The sequence below is a fragment of the Mustela lutreola genome, chromosome 9, assembly GCF_030435805.1.
Source record: "Mustela lutreola isolate mMusLut2 chromosome 9, mMusLut2.pri, whole genome shotgun sequence".
NCBI classification, from domain to species: Eukaryota; Metazoa; Chordata; class Mammalia; order Carnivora; family Mustelidae; genus Mustela; species Mustela lutreola.
In genome coordinates, this window is record NC_081298.1 from 55,442,213 (window position 1) to 55,458,403 (window position 16,191).

Sequence of the window (16,191 nt, forward strand, 5' to 3'; positions counted from 1 at the left end):
ACAGTTGATGTCTTATCAGCAAAGGTACGCTAGAGGGCATGGACTTCTTCACCAGTACATTTGGTGATAGCAAGAGGAAACCTGAGAAGTAATCAGATGGCTCCCAGTCCATGCGCAGGGAGCCTGGCCTGACAGACTTGACTGCTGGGTACTCGGCTAGGCTGGACAGAAGGAGCCCTCGAGGAGGAGGATCCGTGACCCCCATGCAGGGATCCCAGTTGGCAGATTTGATACAGAACCTCTTGTCTGTTCACCTGCCTTTGGAATGGGCCCGATGTCAGGAATACCCTGCTGTTGGGGGGCCTCCATGTTTGCTTTTGCTTAGTTTGCTCTGCCTTTGCTGCCAGGCAGCAGCATTCAATTTGTAGAAGTGTTGTGGCAGCTAGCTAGCACCATCTGGCATGGTGATGGTGAGGGTCAGGGGCAGCCTTGATAGAGTGAGGCCTAGGGGCCAGTGGGTTCCAGCCTGGCCAAGTCTCCTCCCTCCAGCGAGCCCGGGCCCACGGGGCTGTCTCGCAACGGCTGCTCAGACCCATAGATCCTGGCCATCTCAGGGAGGAAGGGGCTGAGGAAGATTGTGAGCCAGGCTACCGACCGGCCTTGACACAGCAAAGTCCAAGGCAGACAGCCCAGCCAAGGCCCCGGGATGAGCCCTCAGGGCTGCTCTGGCACCTAGCATCCACATACCTGCATGCCAGGCAGCTCTTCACGTGAGGCGGGCTCAGCTGCCTTACTGCCCCCTGCCGAGGGGCCATCTGGGAGAGGGGCATTAGGACAAAAGGTCTCGAGTGTCAAGCCAAGGAGCTGATTCCTGTCCACACCCGTGCCCCTTGCTCTGGCCACACAGGCAGCAGGACAGCACCATCGCTGGCGGAGGACTTGGGTTGCTCTTCGGAGGTAGCAGCTACTGACTGGTTTCTCTCCTGGGGAGACCACTAGGCAGGGCTGCCATCTGTGGGTGCTGACCTGTCTCTCCCTCATCCCAGCTCTACAACATCGCTGCTCCATCCCGAAGCTTCCGAGACTTCAAAGTTCAGTTTATCCCCTTCCACTCAGACCTTGGCTACAGGCACAAGTATATCTACAAGAGCCCTGAGCTTCCACGGATACTGAGGTGAGGCATTCTCCCCCTGGGGTGTGGTGGCTCAGGCCAGGTATGCGTCAGGCCCAGCCCTGAAAGCTGCCTCAGTGGGGCAGAGGGTTGCCGTGACTCAAGAACCTTCCATCTCCAGGGAGAGGGGTTCAGTGTGCATGGCGCCTCCCTCCTGAAGCGCTTCCGTGATCAGACAGGGCAGTGACTTCCCTGTGGTGTGGGTTGTGCAGGCTACATAGACACCCCACTCGGGAGCATCCAGCCACTGTGGGTCAGGCCTCAGTCTCATCCAGCCACTGTGGGTCAGGCCTCAGTCTCTTCCTACACACCCATCAGGTCCTGCCCCTGTGCATATGCACATGGGAGTCTCTGGGCCAGCTCGCAAAACCTGTTTGTCCTCAGCTGCTTCTTGAAAGGGAGCTGTGCTCCTGGCTACACCATGATAGCCATGGTCTGGGGCCAGGACAGTGAGTGGCTGGGGCTATGGTGCCCATCCCTTGCCCAGGTGCCAAGCCCAGGCATGAAGGGCGAGATGGTGGCACAGGGTTGTTTGGACTGGATGAGGCCTGGCCCCGCCTCAGGAGCCCAGGCTTTTGTGCAGGGACAAATCCCATCACTCAGGCCCATGCTCCCCAGCCTCCTTGCCTCCCATCCCAGGCATAGGCAGCCCAGCACCTCCTGGCCGTGTGGCCTTCTGCAGGATGCCGAGGTGGGGATGGTACAAGTTCACCTTTCTGGGGCTGCTGAGCCTGGGGGTGTTGGAATTGGCCCTCAGTAGTTTTATGCCATTACACTTTCAGCTCTCCTATGGCTGTCTCAGCAGTTCCAGAAGCAAAGCTGCATTTCTTTTTTTTTTTTTTTTTTTAAAGATTTTATTTGTTTATTTGACAGAGATCACAAGTAGACAGAGAGGCAGACAGAGAGAGAGAGGGAAGCAGACTCCCCACTGAGCAGAGAGCCTGATGCGGGGCTTGATCTCAGGACCCCAAGATCATGACCTGAGCCGAAGGCAGAGGCTTAACCCACTGAGCCACCCAAGCACCCCCCAAAGGTGCATTTCTTTAGTGGTTTGCCATTTCCTGAATCAGGGACCTGGGTTGCTGAGAGGGGACTGTGAACTCAAAGAGTATGGGTTTGCTCTAGGGTTGTGATTTTTCCAGCACAAAAGGAATAGGTTATAGGAAATTTAGTCCAGGGTACAGCTCTAGAGTTTAGAACAAAGAAGAGTAGCCCATTACCTGGTCTTTCTTCCTACAGGGTTGAGATTTGACCAGGCCAATTCCATTGGAGCCCTGTTTATTTAACTCAGGCTTTCTGAGCGGGGGTGGTCCTCCAGGGTCCTTCTCAGACTCCTGGGATGAGTTGTTTGAGGACGGATGAGGAAAGAGCTCTGGTGTGGGCTCTGGGTTTGGCTGATGGCTGTCCTCCTGTCGTCTAGGGAGTTCCTGGGAAAGTCAGAACCTGGGCGCCAACACTGAGTCTTGCTGCCTGAAGGAGCATGAAGACCTCTACCCTCCTCCCCTTTGCTCCAGCCAACCTGGCACCCTGGGGCCTGGGGTGCCAGCGTCTTCAATGCCCCCGGAGAGAGGACTTGGATGCCAGCTGAGGCAGGCAGAGGAGACCCGGCAGACCTGAGGCACCTGTCTTAGGTGGCTGGGAGCATGGATCTTTGTGGAAAACACAGTTTGCAGGCATGGGATCCCCTCTCCCTCTTGTTGCCACTCAATCCGAGCTCTCATTGGGAAGACAGTGACAGAGTAGGCCAGCCGCCAGCTGGTCTATCCCGCACTTGCTGAGCTGGGCAAGGGAGCCTGGGGTAGGAGGCTTGGGGTCTTGGGACCACACTGAGCTTTCCAGCATCACTGGTAAGATCGTGGGGAGATGGGTTCTGTCCCTTCCCAGCCCACGCAGAATAGACTCTAATGGTCCCATTGGCAACCCCCCCAACCCAGAGCACCCTGCTTGCCTACCTTGGCGGTCCCTGCATCCCTGGGCAGGTCCCACTGCTCACAACGGGGGAGGTGAGGTGCCCATGACCTGCACTTCCTCCACTTTCTGCCCACCTTTCTGCCTAACCTGGCCTTAGACTGAGCATTTATTTAAGAATAAAATCGTGGTGGTGGTCTATCTGCTGTGTTCTCAGTGACCCCTCCAGCTATTTTCAGGTCATGTTCAGAGCCCAGCCTGTGGGAGGAGGGGCAGCTCTGTAAGGCCAGAGATCCTGGGCCTTCCTTTCCTCTTTCTAGATGTGGAGGTCCGTGCAAGGAGGGGCATCGTCCCAGGACAAGGTATGTTCATGGCCGTGGCTTCTCCAGAGGGGACAGGGGGCGTTTTCCTAAAATACAGGCCCCTTTCAACTTCACACTGTAGCAAGCTTACTGGATGTTGGTATTGGTTGGCAGGCTCTAGGGTTTCACCCACAGACGCCAAGCAAGCCCTGGCACGAGTCCGTGGAAGGACATGGGGCATTGGAGTAAGAGGTTTCTAGTTCTAGTCTGTGAGCACCGCCTTGTTCACTTATTGGGGAAAGGGAGTGTTGTTCAGTTTTTTGTCAAATTAGTCTCCCTGGACTTCTGCTGCCCCCACTTGGCACCCTCTGAGGATCCTGCTTCTCAACAGCCCCGGTGCTGGTGAAGGGCCAGATTCTCATATCCTAGCTAAGTAACCAGAGAGTGAGAAGTCTGTGGTTTAGTAAGGGGCTTTCAGGCTGGCCCCACAGAGGACTGTCCTACCCCTGCGGCTTAGGTATAGAGGCGTGATACACAACAGAGGATGAAAGCCCACCTGGGACCTACTTCCCCTGATGGTTGGACTCTCCCCACCAGGGTCCTAAGGCTCTGGGACTTCGCGGTCTTGGCAGCTCAGAAATTCCCCTGGGTTACAGGGAGCCTAGTTCACCAGCCTGTTCTTTAAGGTCTGTGGCCACTCTTGGCAGCTGTGGGCAGTCTGTGGGGCCGATGCGCCAAGGCAGGTGACAGCTTCTCTTTTCTGAGGTACCTTCAAGCTGCCTATAGTGATTCTCACATTGGGGAAACCATGCCTTTCCTTAAGGGGTTGAAGCATGAACAGACTCTCCTGAGGTCAGTTTATGTCTTCGTTCTATTGGACGGGTTCCCCTGGCATCAGATTTGGGTGTGTGCACTACCTGCAAGACCCCACCCCATCCCTGGGGTGAGACATAAGCCCCTTCCTATAGCGTGTTCCTATGTAACTGCTCTGCGTGATGTGCCCCCTGGGCCCAAGTAGCCCCCCAAGGCTTGCTCTTTCAGCCCCGTGACTGAGGCCCCAAGTCAGAGCTGTCCTCCCACCCCACTTCAGCCAGATGCAACCCACCCACCCTGCCTGGGCAGGAAGCTTCCTCCTGTTCTGTGTTCTGGGTATGTGTGAGCCATGTGAGAGGATATGAAGTAAAATATACGCTGTTGGTATTTTGATAGGTGCTCTAGATAGTGCTCTAGAAAGCACTGATAGGGATGGTGAGCTGCTGGGCCATCGGATTGGCTAATCAAGTCCAAATGCCTTCACTGCTGGTCTCAGATTAGTAACTAAATTGTGGGCTAGGACAGATGTAATCTCTGCTGATCACAAAACCAATCCTTGAATTAAAAAAAAAAAAAAAAAAAAAGAACAGATCAAGACATGCACAGCTATAAATTCTGCAGTTAATACACGTTTCCTGGAAGAACGTGTCTCCTGGGAGCTGCTCAGCATCCCCAGGCCGCTCCAGCGGGCCCACGGTGCTCCATTGTCCTGTGGTTTTCAGGTTGTTTGGCTAACAGCCCCAAGTTCATGTCCCTCCTGGCTTTTAATTCAGCCTACAGTGACACAGTTTGGGGGACATGCTCTCATCCCCAGGGCATTCCATGTCCTAGGGCCAAGAGTGGCTGGTAGAGGGCAGGTGCAAAAGAACCAGTGTAATTTGCACCAATGATGCCAACATCCAGATGACAGTTTATACAACAGATTGATGATTCTTTTACCAGCTTGTGGTTCAAACACACATACTTTTTTTTCTTTTATTTTCAGCATAACAGTATTCATTATTTTTGCACCACACCCAGTGCTCCATGCAATCCGTGCCCTCTCTAATACCCACCACCTGGTTCCCCCAACCTACCACCCCACCCCTTCGAAACCCTCAGATTGTTTTTCAGAGTCCATAGTCTCTCATGGTTCACCTCCCCTTCCAATTTTCCTCAACTCCCTTCTCCTAACTCCCCATGTCCTCCATGCTATTTGTTACACTCCACAAATAAGTGAAACCATAGGATAATTGACTCTCTCTGCTTCACTTATTTCACTCAGCATAATCTCTTCCAGTCCCGTCCATGTTGCTACAAAAGTTGGGTATTTGTCCTTTCTGATGGAGGCATAATACTCCCTAGTGTATATGGACCACAACTTCCTTACCCATTCGTCCGTTGAAGGGCATCTTGGTTCCTTCCACAGTTTGGTGACCGTGGCCATTGCTGCTATAAACATTGGGGTACAGATGGCCCTTCTTTTCACTACATCTGTATCTTTGGGGTAAATACTCAGTAGTGCAATGGCAGGGTCATAGGGAAGCTCTATTTTTAATTTCTTGAGGAATCTCCACACTGTTCTCCAAAGAGGCTGCACCAACTTGCATTCCCACCAACAGTGGAAGAGGGTTCCCCTTTCTCCACATCCCCTCCAACACACGTTATTTCCTGTCTTGATAATTTTGGCTATTCTAACTGGTGTAAGGTGGTATCTCAATGTGGTTTTAATTGGAATCTTCCTGATGGCTAGTGATGATGAACATTTTTATGTATCTGATAGTCATTTGTATGTCTTCATTGGAGAAGTGTCTGTTCATATCTTCTGCCCATTTTTTGATATGATTATCTGTTTTCACACAGACTCTTAAGTCCCACCTGCAGCTGGGATGGGAGAGCTTGGTCTGTCCTTAATCCCAGAGTGATGGGCCCCTTAACGAGGGAGGGTCCGAAGCCTGCCCCTGTGATGCAGCCCCCACCCTGTCCTCGGTGCAGAATGAAACACAGGCCAGGTCAACGAGGCACAGGCAGGAAGGTTTAATCAGTTTCTCACACGAGGCAGTGACATCAAGTGGCACAGTGATGGTCACACATGGCCTAAGAAATGGGGCAGTGGGAAGGTGGCGGAGGTGTGACCACAGCCCCAGAACGTGGGCCTCCCCAGCAGACCTCTGCAGCTCTGGTGAAGGGCACATGTGAGCAAATCCTCCATGGCCTGATTCTGTGAGCAGTCAGGACCTGGGGTGAGGGCAGAGCCCTGTGCCATCCAGACCCAGCATGCAAGGATGTAGAGCCTCTGGAAGGGTGCTTCCCCTCCTTGTCCCATTAAGCCTGTGGTGAAGCACGCTAGCCTGCTCCCTGGCTCTCTCCTCTGGGCAGCTGAGAGGGGCTCATCCACCCTTCCTGCCACCAGCCTGCTGTCCAGACAGAAGCAAAGTGGGCTCCCTTCTGGGCCTGCTCAGTCCTTTCCAAGGTGGTTACTCTGCTGGAAACCAAGGGAGAAGGGAGGGTGGCCCCAAGTGTAAGACAGGAAAGGCAGGCCCCAGGACACACGTGGCAGGGGCATTTGGCCTCCCCAGCAAAGCGCCCCACCGCAGGGCCCCCAGGTCTGGACAACACATTCCAGCATTGCCTCTCCACAAAACTTCAAAAGTATAACTTTTAGTTGCTAAAAAAAAAAAAGAAAAGGCTTCAGCTACTTTCATTTCCCTGGGAAGCTGATTATCCTCTCAAGAATGCAAAACCACGGTAGCTTTGCATCAGCCAGCCTTGTCCTAGCCAAGGACCCCAGGATGCTGGACACAGATGTCCTCCCCAATGTCCCCCTTAGCCATCCTAGAGCCCCTTTATCTGATCAGTCTGGAACTTTGGGCCACAGCGCCCACGTTGCAGCTGCAGACATAGCCAGAGTACTAGCATGGCCAGGAGGCTGGGAGCCCACGCCAGCGGGCCAGCACTTGTGGTACAGAAAACACACAGTTCCCCAGGCTTCGCCACAGCTATCTGCCCGGACCCTGGAATCCAGAGGCTCAAAACTAAAAACAAGCTCACTGCAAGGTGCGTGCAAGGTCTGAGAGGAGCCCACCCGGTGGCTCTACCCTCCCCACCTCCTTGTGTCAGGTGAGCTAAAGCTGCGGGGCCAGCTGCCCCAGTGCTGCAAGCTCTGTTTCCTGCAGGAAACTGGGAGTACCTCTCTTTGCACCCTTTCTTCCTTGCCCACCCCAAGCCATCACCACTACAATTCTCATGGCCCTCCAGAAACAGCAGGCCATTGCTAGGGTACCTAATCCCGGGGGAGGTTGGGGAGTGGGATCTGTAGGTCGGAGGGCTCCACGCCCCAGATGTCCCGGGCATACTCTGTGATGGTCCGGTCACTGGAGAACTTGCCCGAGCAGGCGATGTTCCTGATGACCTTCTTGGTCCACTCCCTGGGGTTCTGCAGAGGGAAGAAGAGGCTGAGTAATCTCAGGTACCACACAAGACAGCCTGCACTTCCAGAACTTCAGGGCTGCTTCTAGATGGGCTCTCAGCCCCTGTTCATCAGCATGATGAACAAAGATGAAATTGCAATCAATAGCTCACTGAAATGGGGATCCTCACCAATCAGAAAAGCTATCAAATGACTAGATATGGGGGTAAGGAGCCTGAGAAGGCCCTGGGCCTCAAAATGTGCCACGTATTCTGAGGCACAGCCCACCTGACAAAGAACCACCACCAAGTGAGTACCCGCCAAGTGCATCCATGGAAAAAGGCTAAGTGGTCTCCCCTCCACGGCTTCCCCCAGAGCCTGACAACCATCCCTGGACTGAGCCAGCATCACGGGGAGCCTCCCCAAAAGGGAAGACTCTGCTGAGGCCCGCGTCTGGGAAGCAAAGGTGCCCCCCCCCGAGCCCTGCCTGGTAACTTAGGTTTCCAGGCCCCCTTATTCTTTAATGGGTCTCCAAGGGCAGACAGCTTCCCTAAAGGTGGGGGATAGGGGCCAGGACCACAACACATCAGAAAGATCCCGCAGGCCTCATCCAAGAACCAGGGGAAGAATCCATCTGACCCACCACTGCAGACTCACACCACAACACCCAGAGTCCTCTCCCCCTGCCACCACTGGTAGGGCACACAGGCTGGGTGTCCAGAAAACCCCAGCAAGGGGAGGGAAGTGGGCACCAAGGGATACCCTTCTTCAGCCCTGCAAGCTCTGGTCCTCTGTCTTCCTATGAGTCCCCACGTGGATACACCCACTCCCTGGGGGACATGCTCCATACAGAAACTGGGATGAGGGGTCCCTCCTTGTCCACCTTCACCAAGGACTGGGGAGCTGGCTATAGTGGTCCAGCCTTAGAAAGACCACTCTTTACAGCAATGGCCCCTCACTCAACATGGAAGCTTTCCCTGTTCAAGGAAGCACTCTCATTTTTAAACATAGGCTTTCTGTGTGCACACATGTCTTCCTGGCTCTACACTTGCTCCCCACATCCTCCCAATCACAGCCACTGGGGGCTCAGACCACAGTGCCCATCGTCTCTGCCGTCCACAGAAATTCCTGTCCTGCTCACGTGTGTTCTATGGCAGCCACTCAGAGCCTGGGCAGAAACGTGCCAGTGTGGACAGTGGCCTGGCCCCAAGGGGTCGCAAGGCACCAGCCTCACCAGGGGACAGCAGAGGGACAACGGAGACCATGTGAGTAGAAGCTGATCAAGAACCCCTGGACAGCCCATGTCCATGATGCACCTCAGCCTGCTAAGCGCCCACCCCCCTTTGTCCAGGCCACAAGGTGAACAGTGGCTTCCCAGGACTGGACCTTACAGACGTCCCCTACTGCTCCCCTGCCAGGCCACCCTCCCATCCCAGCTTGGGGGCCCTAGAACCATACCTGGTACAGCTGATCCACCTGGGCCTGGCATGCCACATATGCTTCATAATCTGCAAACACTTTGAACCTGAAACAGGAGACAGGGAGCTAGGCCACTGTGGCAGGTGGTGAGTCGGAGGTCAGGAAATGGGCCACTAGGCCCCGGCCATCCAGGTCCTCATGCTTTGGGATGAGCCACAGAGGTGGCTCTAGGAGCAGAACTTTTGTACTGGGGATATTATTCTACAGAAACCTTGTTTTCACCTGTTTCTAACGCACCCTCCCCACGCAGGCGGGGCTGAGTGGCACAGGCTGAGAGGCTTCCTCCAACTCCACTGCCCCAGGGTACGTGGCACAGATAGGCAGCAAGGCTCTGCCTGGCCATTCCTTACCAGAGCCAAGGGGGTGAGAGCTGGTGATCCAGGGAAAGGATCCCATGGACAGCATGGCAGGAGTTATGTAAGGGGACTGTGTTTCCGTTTGTGATTGAGTTGCGGAGACAGTTCAGGAAACTGAGCAGTGTTTCCTTGATTCCAGTCTGAATCAGGGCCAAGCTCCCATCCTGCGCTGTGCGGGGCCGCGATCTGGTCTGACAGACACCAGCCCCCAGCCCTCACAGGCCAGCAGCAGATGGCCAGCACAGGCCACCACCTGAAGGCAGCTGAGAGTGGGACAGAGCTCAGCTCTTGCCAACAGGCCAGAGCAAAGAAAGGCCACGAGAGGGCAAGCGGAGGTGCTGACCTGCTGCAAATGAGCACGTGCGGGAATGTGGACAGTATAGCCCTTTGTTGATGCTTTGTAATAAAATATCACAACTTAATTTGCATCACAAGTTAATTCCTCTTAAACCACCTGGTGTCACCACTGGCCAACAGCTGGCTCAGTTGGGCCTGTGGGACTTTGGTTGTAGAGGCCCAGCCCCCCACCTCACCCCGCCCCCCAGAGGTTTCTGGGGCATCCTGCCCACAGGGAAGAGAGGATCAGGAATTGCCTCAGACCAGCCCCATTTGAAACCACCTTCTGCTTGTCATGCCCTTTGGTGGGGGGGTAGGGTTAGCTAGTGCTGGGGGGCCCTGGGGCTGGACCATGCACTGGCCACCCCTACCACCAGGGCCCCAAGCAGGCAAGCACCTCCAGAGGCCCCTGCAGGACCTGGTTGATAGCCTGGGGCTCTGCCCATGGGCTCAGGTGGGGAGCAAGCCTTACCATGGGTCATCCCCAAAGTGCAGGCCTTGGCCCACCAGGAGGACCCCTCTGTCTGGCCAGCGGTGGGAAAGGATGTGAGAACGAACCTATCGTGGTTCAGCAGCATGTTGACCACGTCCCTGAAGCAGTCTGGTTCCTTGGGAGAGAAGAAGCCGCTGCTGATCTGGTCAACGGCCTGCTTCAGCTCAGGCAGGCGGTCATAGTACTCTCTGGCATTGTACCTGTGGAGAGGTGGGGCCAAACCTCAGGTTCCAGAGTGAGGGACAGGGTGTCTGTACTGGGCACACCTCTGGTCCCAGACCACCCCTGGCTCTGGGCCTGCCTAGCCACGCGTGCCGCTGGGCCCCAAAGAGGCAGTGATGTGCTAGACGGGCAGAATGAATCCTGCAGCTCCCTGGTTAGAGAAACACAATCACTGGAAGACCCAGAATCACATGCTTGGTACCATCATATTCCTGTAGGGGAAGGCTGCCCGAGAATATGCCCACTGCAAGCCACCTCCACGCCACTCCCCCACACCCTACCCCTAACTGTCCTTGCCCTGCTTCCTGCCACCCCCTACCCCGTCCACCACGACAAAGGAAATGAGGTGTACACCAAGCACAACCAGACACAAGAGGCCACAGCCATCAGAGTCTGGAGCGGAGCAGGGGCAGGGGTGGGGGGCAGAGCACGGAGCAGGTGTGCAGGTATGCAGTGCCAGGAGACTGATGTGGCAGAAAGTCCAAACTGAGGGTCAGGCAGAAAAGGACACGGGGGAGTGTTCTCAGGTTGGGTGACTCTCATCTATGACGTCTGGGTTTTCACTCAGCTGGTGCCTGAGACCTCATCAATTCCCCTGAGAGCTTTTAGGCAGTTAGGCAGTACTGTCTTTGATTTTGCATTATTGCTCTGAATCAGGCTGCGGCCAAACTCAAGAGGGTCTGAAGTCATGACACATGAGGAAAGGCTGAGAATGTGTCACACACCAGAGGAGACTGGAGACCTGCCGTCTAAACACAAGCGTGCCCTGGGTGGGATCCTGGGACAGAGGACATTCATGGGGAAACATTAAAATCAAGCAGGGACTTTAAGGAACACTGCGCTGCTGCTGGTTAGCTAATTCTGATAACGTACCACCCTACTTAGGAAGATGTCAGCAACAGGAAAACTACAGAACTCTGAGATCTCTTTGCAACTTTTCTAAAAACTTGATACTATTCCAAGACGATCAGTTTACTTTACAGAATCAGTCCAGGGAATCTCAGCTGCAGGCCAACCCCAAATCCCCACACTGGCCTGGAGTGCTCAGGGCTTTGCCTCCAGAGACCAGGGCCTTCTACCCTTTTGAAAACACTCGCTCTGAACCCATGGTCTGGGCCAGTGGAGACCAGTACAGAACATCTAGTTCCCGCCCAAGCCAGCCTTCGGGACAGCCTGTGGGGTGCTCAGGAGAGGAGCAGGCTCAGCCAATGTACCCATAGCCACCCCCAGCTGCCAGGTGGGCATCACCCCAGCAAGCATGGGCCTGGCTCCCAGACTGCTCTCAGCTCCCCCACCCCCAGTGCTCCGAGCCATGCCAGGGGAGCTGCTGGGCCCTGACAGCACAGGGAGGGACACACACCCTTTCCGGTCCAGGGCCTCGACGTCCTCCACACGCATGCCAAAGATGAAGAGGTTCTCAGCCCCAGCCTCCTCAGCCATCTCCACATTGGCGCCGTCCATGGTACCAATGGTCAGGGCCCCGTTGAGCATGAACTTCATGTTGCCTGTGCCCGAGGCCTCGGTGCCTGCAGTGGAGATCTGCTGGGACAGGTCTGCTGCGGGGATCACTGCAAGCAGGTGGGCGAGAAGGTAGGTCACCACAAGCTGCTCACAGCATAAGAGCCATGGGAACTCTGTGTAGGGAAACCACACGCCCTCTTCCAGCCCACAGCTGGTGCTCCCAGAGCAGGTGCCATCTGCTGCTCAGTCCAGGATGGGCCTGAGCCCTGCAGCCCACCCATGCTAGCCTGTAAGGGCTTCCCTTCCTGAGTCAGAGCAGCCTGAAGCCAAGATGGTAACTCCTGAGAAGACCCCAGGTCACAAAAGACCTTTGTTCTGGGACCTTCCAGGGACTGGGCCCAACCATAGTCTGGGGGACCCTGGTTCTGGCTTTTGGTGTTATCACTCTGTTTCATCCCGACAGGAGTTCTGTCTCATGCCATTGGGTCAGAAGGCTCCTTAGAGCACTTCAAGAGGACTTTGGACTCATAGAACCAGAGAACTAGGAACTTCCTTGTGTTCACATGCACGCAAGTCACTCTATAGTATGCACCCTGGGCACAGCTTGCCACGATGATGACCCTAATGCCAGGGCCCCGAGGTTTCTCCCAAGGGTGGGCTCCCTGTGCCTGGAAGATGTGGCTAGTGGGAAAGCTCCATTTTCCTACCCCGCCCTGGCCTCCCTGCTCCCACACCTTCATCTTGTCCATGGAGCTGATGCTGCTCCCCCAGCCCAGTGGCTGGCACTTGGAGTCAGCAAAGAGCAGAGTCCAGCCCTTCTTCAAGGTCAAGCCCAAGCCCCCTTATATCTCTACACAGAGAGCAGGCTGATGTGATAGTGTACATGCTGCTATAGCAAGTTCAAGAGCTGAGGGAGCACTTGGGGGACCCAGACTTCAGCTCTGAGGTCCCTGAACAGGCACCCCAAGTTCTGTTCTAAAGATGCCCAGGAGCCAGCCGGCCCCAAATATCAGTGAGGAAGGGCAGTTCCAGGCGGCCAAGGGCTTGACAAAGATGTCAGAAGCTCAGTGAGGAGCTAAGCATGGCATTGACCCTGAACCACATATGGTCTGTGACAGCTGAGGGACCCAGAGATGGTCCGATGAGCTGGCCGAACTGGCAGGAAAGGGGAGTGAGTCAGCCTGCACATCGTTACTCAGGGTAGAAGGCAACTGCTGGTCTGTCTGAGCTCCAGATGTCCCTGATACTCAGAGCTCAGGCTTCCCATCTCTTGCTTCCTGCCAGGACCTCCAGACAGGGCCAGTTTACAAAGTTCTGCCCAGCTCAGGATAGTCATGCTCAAAGGCACACCTGGCTGCAGGAACTTCTCCAGAGGGCAACATACACCCTTGGAGGAATAGCCCTAGGGGGCGTGATGTCAGGTCCTAAATTGCCTTTGGAAACCGACAGAAGAGGCAGGTGCCGGCCCAGATCAGAAGCAGTTATGCCCCTGAGAGCACATCGGTGGTGATAGCAGAAGCACCCCTGGGGGTGGGAGGAGGGGATAAGGAGGCCGACCTGGAAGCTGTATCCCACCAGAAAGAGTGAGCTCTAGGAGCAGAAATGAAAGCTGGGGAGCAGAGGAGGTCACAGGCAGAAGTGAGAAGGTCTGGAGACGAAGGATGTCTGAGGTTGAGAGTAACTCTCTGCACTCGGTGATGGGCAGAGAGCTTCCCCGAAGCCTTTCACTGCTAGAACGGAGGCCCGCTCCAGCAGGGAGAGCCTGGTATCTGGGGCAGAGTTCATCGGCCCCACCAGCAACCACCACCCACATCGCACCCAGGCAGGGGCAGGCTTTCCTGTCTGACATGGCTGCCCTGGGCCTACCTTTCTCAGCCAGAGACACTCGGTAGTTTTCCAGGAAGATCACTTTGAGCTTGTCACCCACAACAGGATCGTGGTTGACGACACTGCCAATGGATGTGACCAGCTTGATGATCATCTTTGCCATGTGGTAACCAGGGGCCGCCTGGAGACAGAGGGAGGTTTAGTACAAGATCACCTGTGCTCAGGGCAGTGCAGGGTCCTCAGAGCATCCTGGGGCCCTGCGCTGGATCGCTGAGGTTACACCTGGCCACACGGCCCCCTCTGCCTGTCCTGCATGCAGTCTGGAAGACAGCCTCATGACAGAGGAACCCACGCCCCACAGGGTGCAACGCCTGCCTGTGACCTCACTCCAGGGACTGCCTCAGCCAACCCACAGCTGCCTCAGCCTGGGCTGAAACCTGTCAGCCTCCAATGCATCTCTGACTCTAGTTAGTTCTTCAGAAATGAGATAAAAGGATGAAGAATAAATGAAACAAGATGGGATTGGGAGGGAGACAAACCATAAGTGACTCTTAATTTCACAAAACAAACTGAGGGTTGCTGGGGGGAGGGAAGTTGGGAGATGGGGGGTGGGGTTATGGACACTGGGGAGGGTATGTGCTTTGGTGAGTGCTATGAAGTGTGTAAACCTGGCGATTCACAGACCTGTACCCCTGGGGATAAAAATATATTATGTTTATAAAAAATGAAAATAAAAGTTAAAAAAAAAAAAAAAAGGATGAAGACTTTCAGAACTACCAACTTATAGGAAACACAAGGAACTAAGCAACATACTGGAACATGCCAGACAGATATCTGGAAGACACACAGCCCAGTCTCTGTAACAAATCAATTGCAGGGAGAGAGAGGAGGGTGGCATGGAGGAAAGCCACCGACGATGACGTGGCAGACAACAAGCAATCTACCAGGTGAGGCCCTGCCGGGATCCAGAGTTAATCAATCTGTTCCAGATATTTGTAAGTTCACTATCTATGTGTGAAGATGGAATCGTGTGGTGGTGTTAAAAAGTGTTTCTGTGGCAGTTTGGAAGGAAAACGTCATTGGAAACATGTGAAGTACTTAGAGGTGAAGTGATACTATGTCTAGAATTGACTTTGAAATGGTCCCACAGGCGTCTGGGATGGGTGTATGGATATTATTACTAGGATTTCTACTTTTCTCTAGGCTGAAAAATTTTAACAATGAACATTTAAAGAACTGTTGGAAAGCCCATACCTCTAAGAAATGCACCCTGGGATACTGACAAAGGAACCAACAGGCACTAGGGGAGGGAAGGGGCCCAGCTGGTAGCCCTGTGGGGCTTGCTGGCCCCAGGCAGGTGTTCATACCTCCTGCCCACCTTCGTGTGTGCTTGAGCTGGCGGGGCAAATAGTGCCCAGTCTCCGCCCCGTAGTCCCCCATAAGAAGCTGTGCTCCACAGTGTCCTCATGTTTTCTGAGGACACAGGCTCTTGGGGAAAGTGGCAGAGAGTGGAAACACAGGTCCTAGAGCTCAGAGTACGGAGAGGAGACCCACCAGGGAGTAATGGCCACACACCGGGACCCCATGATCACATGTCCAAAAGCATGCACCACCGTGAATAAAATGAAAGAAAGCTAGGCTGAGCTCCCAGCTGGTGTACATTGGGCTGAGGAAGCAGCCAGACATCTATGTCCGCTCAGCACACAAGTACAGGGGAGTGAGTGGGCAGCATGCTAGGGCCTGAGAGCTGGGCACAGGTGTGGAAGGCAGTAGCTACGCAAGGAAAGGCATGGCCCCATCAGATGGAGGGCCTGTAAGCCCGCTGTAGCTGGGGACCCCCACTCTTATTTTTGGCAGGCAGTGGTCCCGTTCGGCTCCCTCCTGTGGCTGTTCTGATGGACACTGAACCAACTAACTCAGTCCACAGGCACAGAGGGGAAGCAGAAGGCCTCTAGCAGTCTGTGCATATGCCAGCCCTAAGCCACCACAGTGTCCAGCCCACTGGGCAGCTGGCACCGCAGTTAGGACACAGTCTGCACGGACAAAAAGCATGGTGGTTTGTGTATTAAGGCTAAATATCAAACAAGGAGCAAAGAGGACATCACCTCACCTTGCCCCCGATCATGACAGTCCTGGGCACAAAGGCCTTGGCTGGGTCCTTCTTTATTCCTGCAGGACAAACAAGAGATTCAAATAAGGCACTAAAGCCAGACAAACCCCTGCTTTGGGACACGGCGTGGTGACCAGCATCCTCAGAGATCAACCCCAACTCATGGGGCAGGGTGCAGCCACTGGGGCCCCTGTGTCTGTTGGGAACTCTCACTTACAAAAAGGGGGACAAGCCCCTAGATGCTGCATTTATATTCCACTTTGGTGAGGAAGGAGGCTAGGAACAAACTCTTCCAAAAGGCTCACAGAAAAAGATGCACCTCTGTTTCCAGAACAGCCCAAAGCAGGGGGGCTGGCTTGGCTCTAGTCACTGGCTATCAAGGCCC

General features: G+C 54.7%; 2 protein-coding genes across 3 annotated transcripts in view; one reads left to right on the plus strand and one right to left on the minus strand.

Annotated features, from left to right (window-relative positions):
• ABHD12 (abhydrolase domain containing 12, lysophospholipase) overlaps positions 1–3,220 on the plus strand; it is a 99,033-nt gene extending 95,813 nt beyond the window's left edge. Inside the window, exons 12-13 of one of the 2 annotated variants that reach the window (XM_059134250.1) lie at positions 987–1,114; positions 2,532–3,220. In XM_059134250.1, the coding sequence (XP_058990233.1) occupies positions 987–1,114; positions 2,532–2,571 (168 nt within the window). In that variant the 3' untranslated portion in view covers positions 2,572–3,220. The remainder of the gene's footprint in view (positions 1–986; positions 1,115–2,531) is intronic. The other variant, XM_059134251.1, reaches the window with a different exon arrangement.
• A 2,915-nt stretch (positions 3,221–6,135) lies between these two features.
• The window catches only part of PYGB (glycogen phosphorylase B), a 57,479-nt gene continuing 47,423 nt past the window's right edge, over positions 6,136–16,191 (minus strand). The window contains exons 15-20 of the mRNA XM_059134249.1: positions 15,807–15,865; positions 13,736–13,877; positions 11,769–11,976; positions 10,252–10,386; positions 8,981–9,047; positions 6,136–7,549 (exon numbers count right to left, since the gene is read on the minus strand). Of these exons, the coding sequence (XP_058990232.1) occupies positions 7,397–7,549; positions 8,981–9,047; positions 10,252–10,386; positions 11,769–11,976; positions 13,736–13,877; positions 15,807–15,865 (764 nt within the window). The 3' untranslated portion in view covers positions 6,136–7,396. The remainder of the gene's footprint in view (positions 7,550–8,980; positions 9,048–10,251; positions 10,387–11,768; positions 11,977–13,735; positions 13,878–15,806; positions 15,866–16,191) is intronic.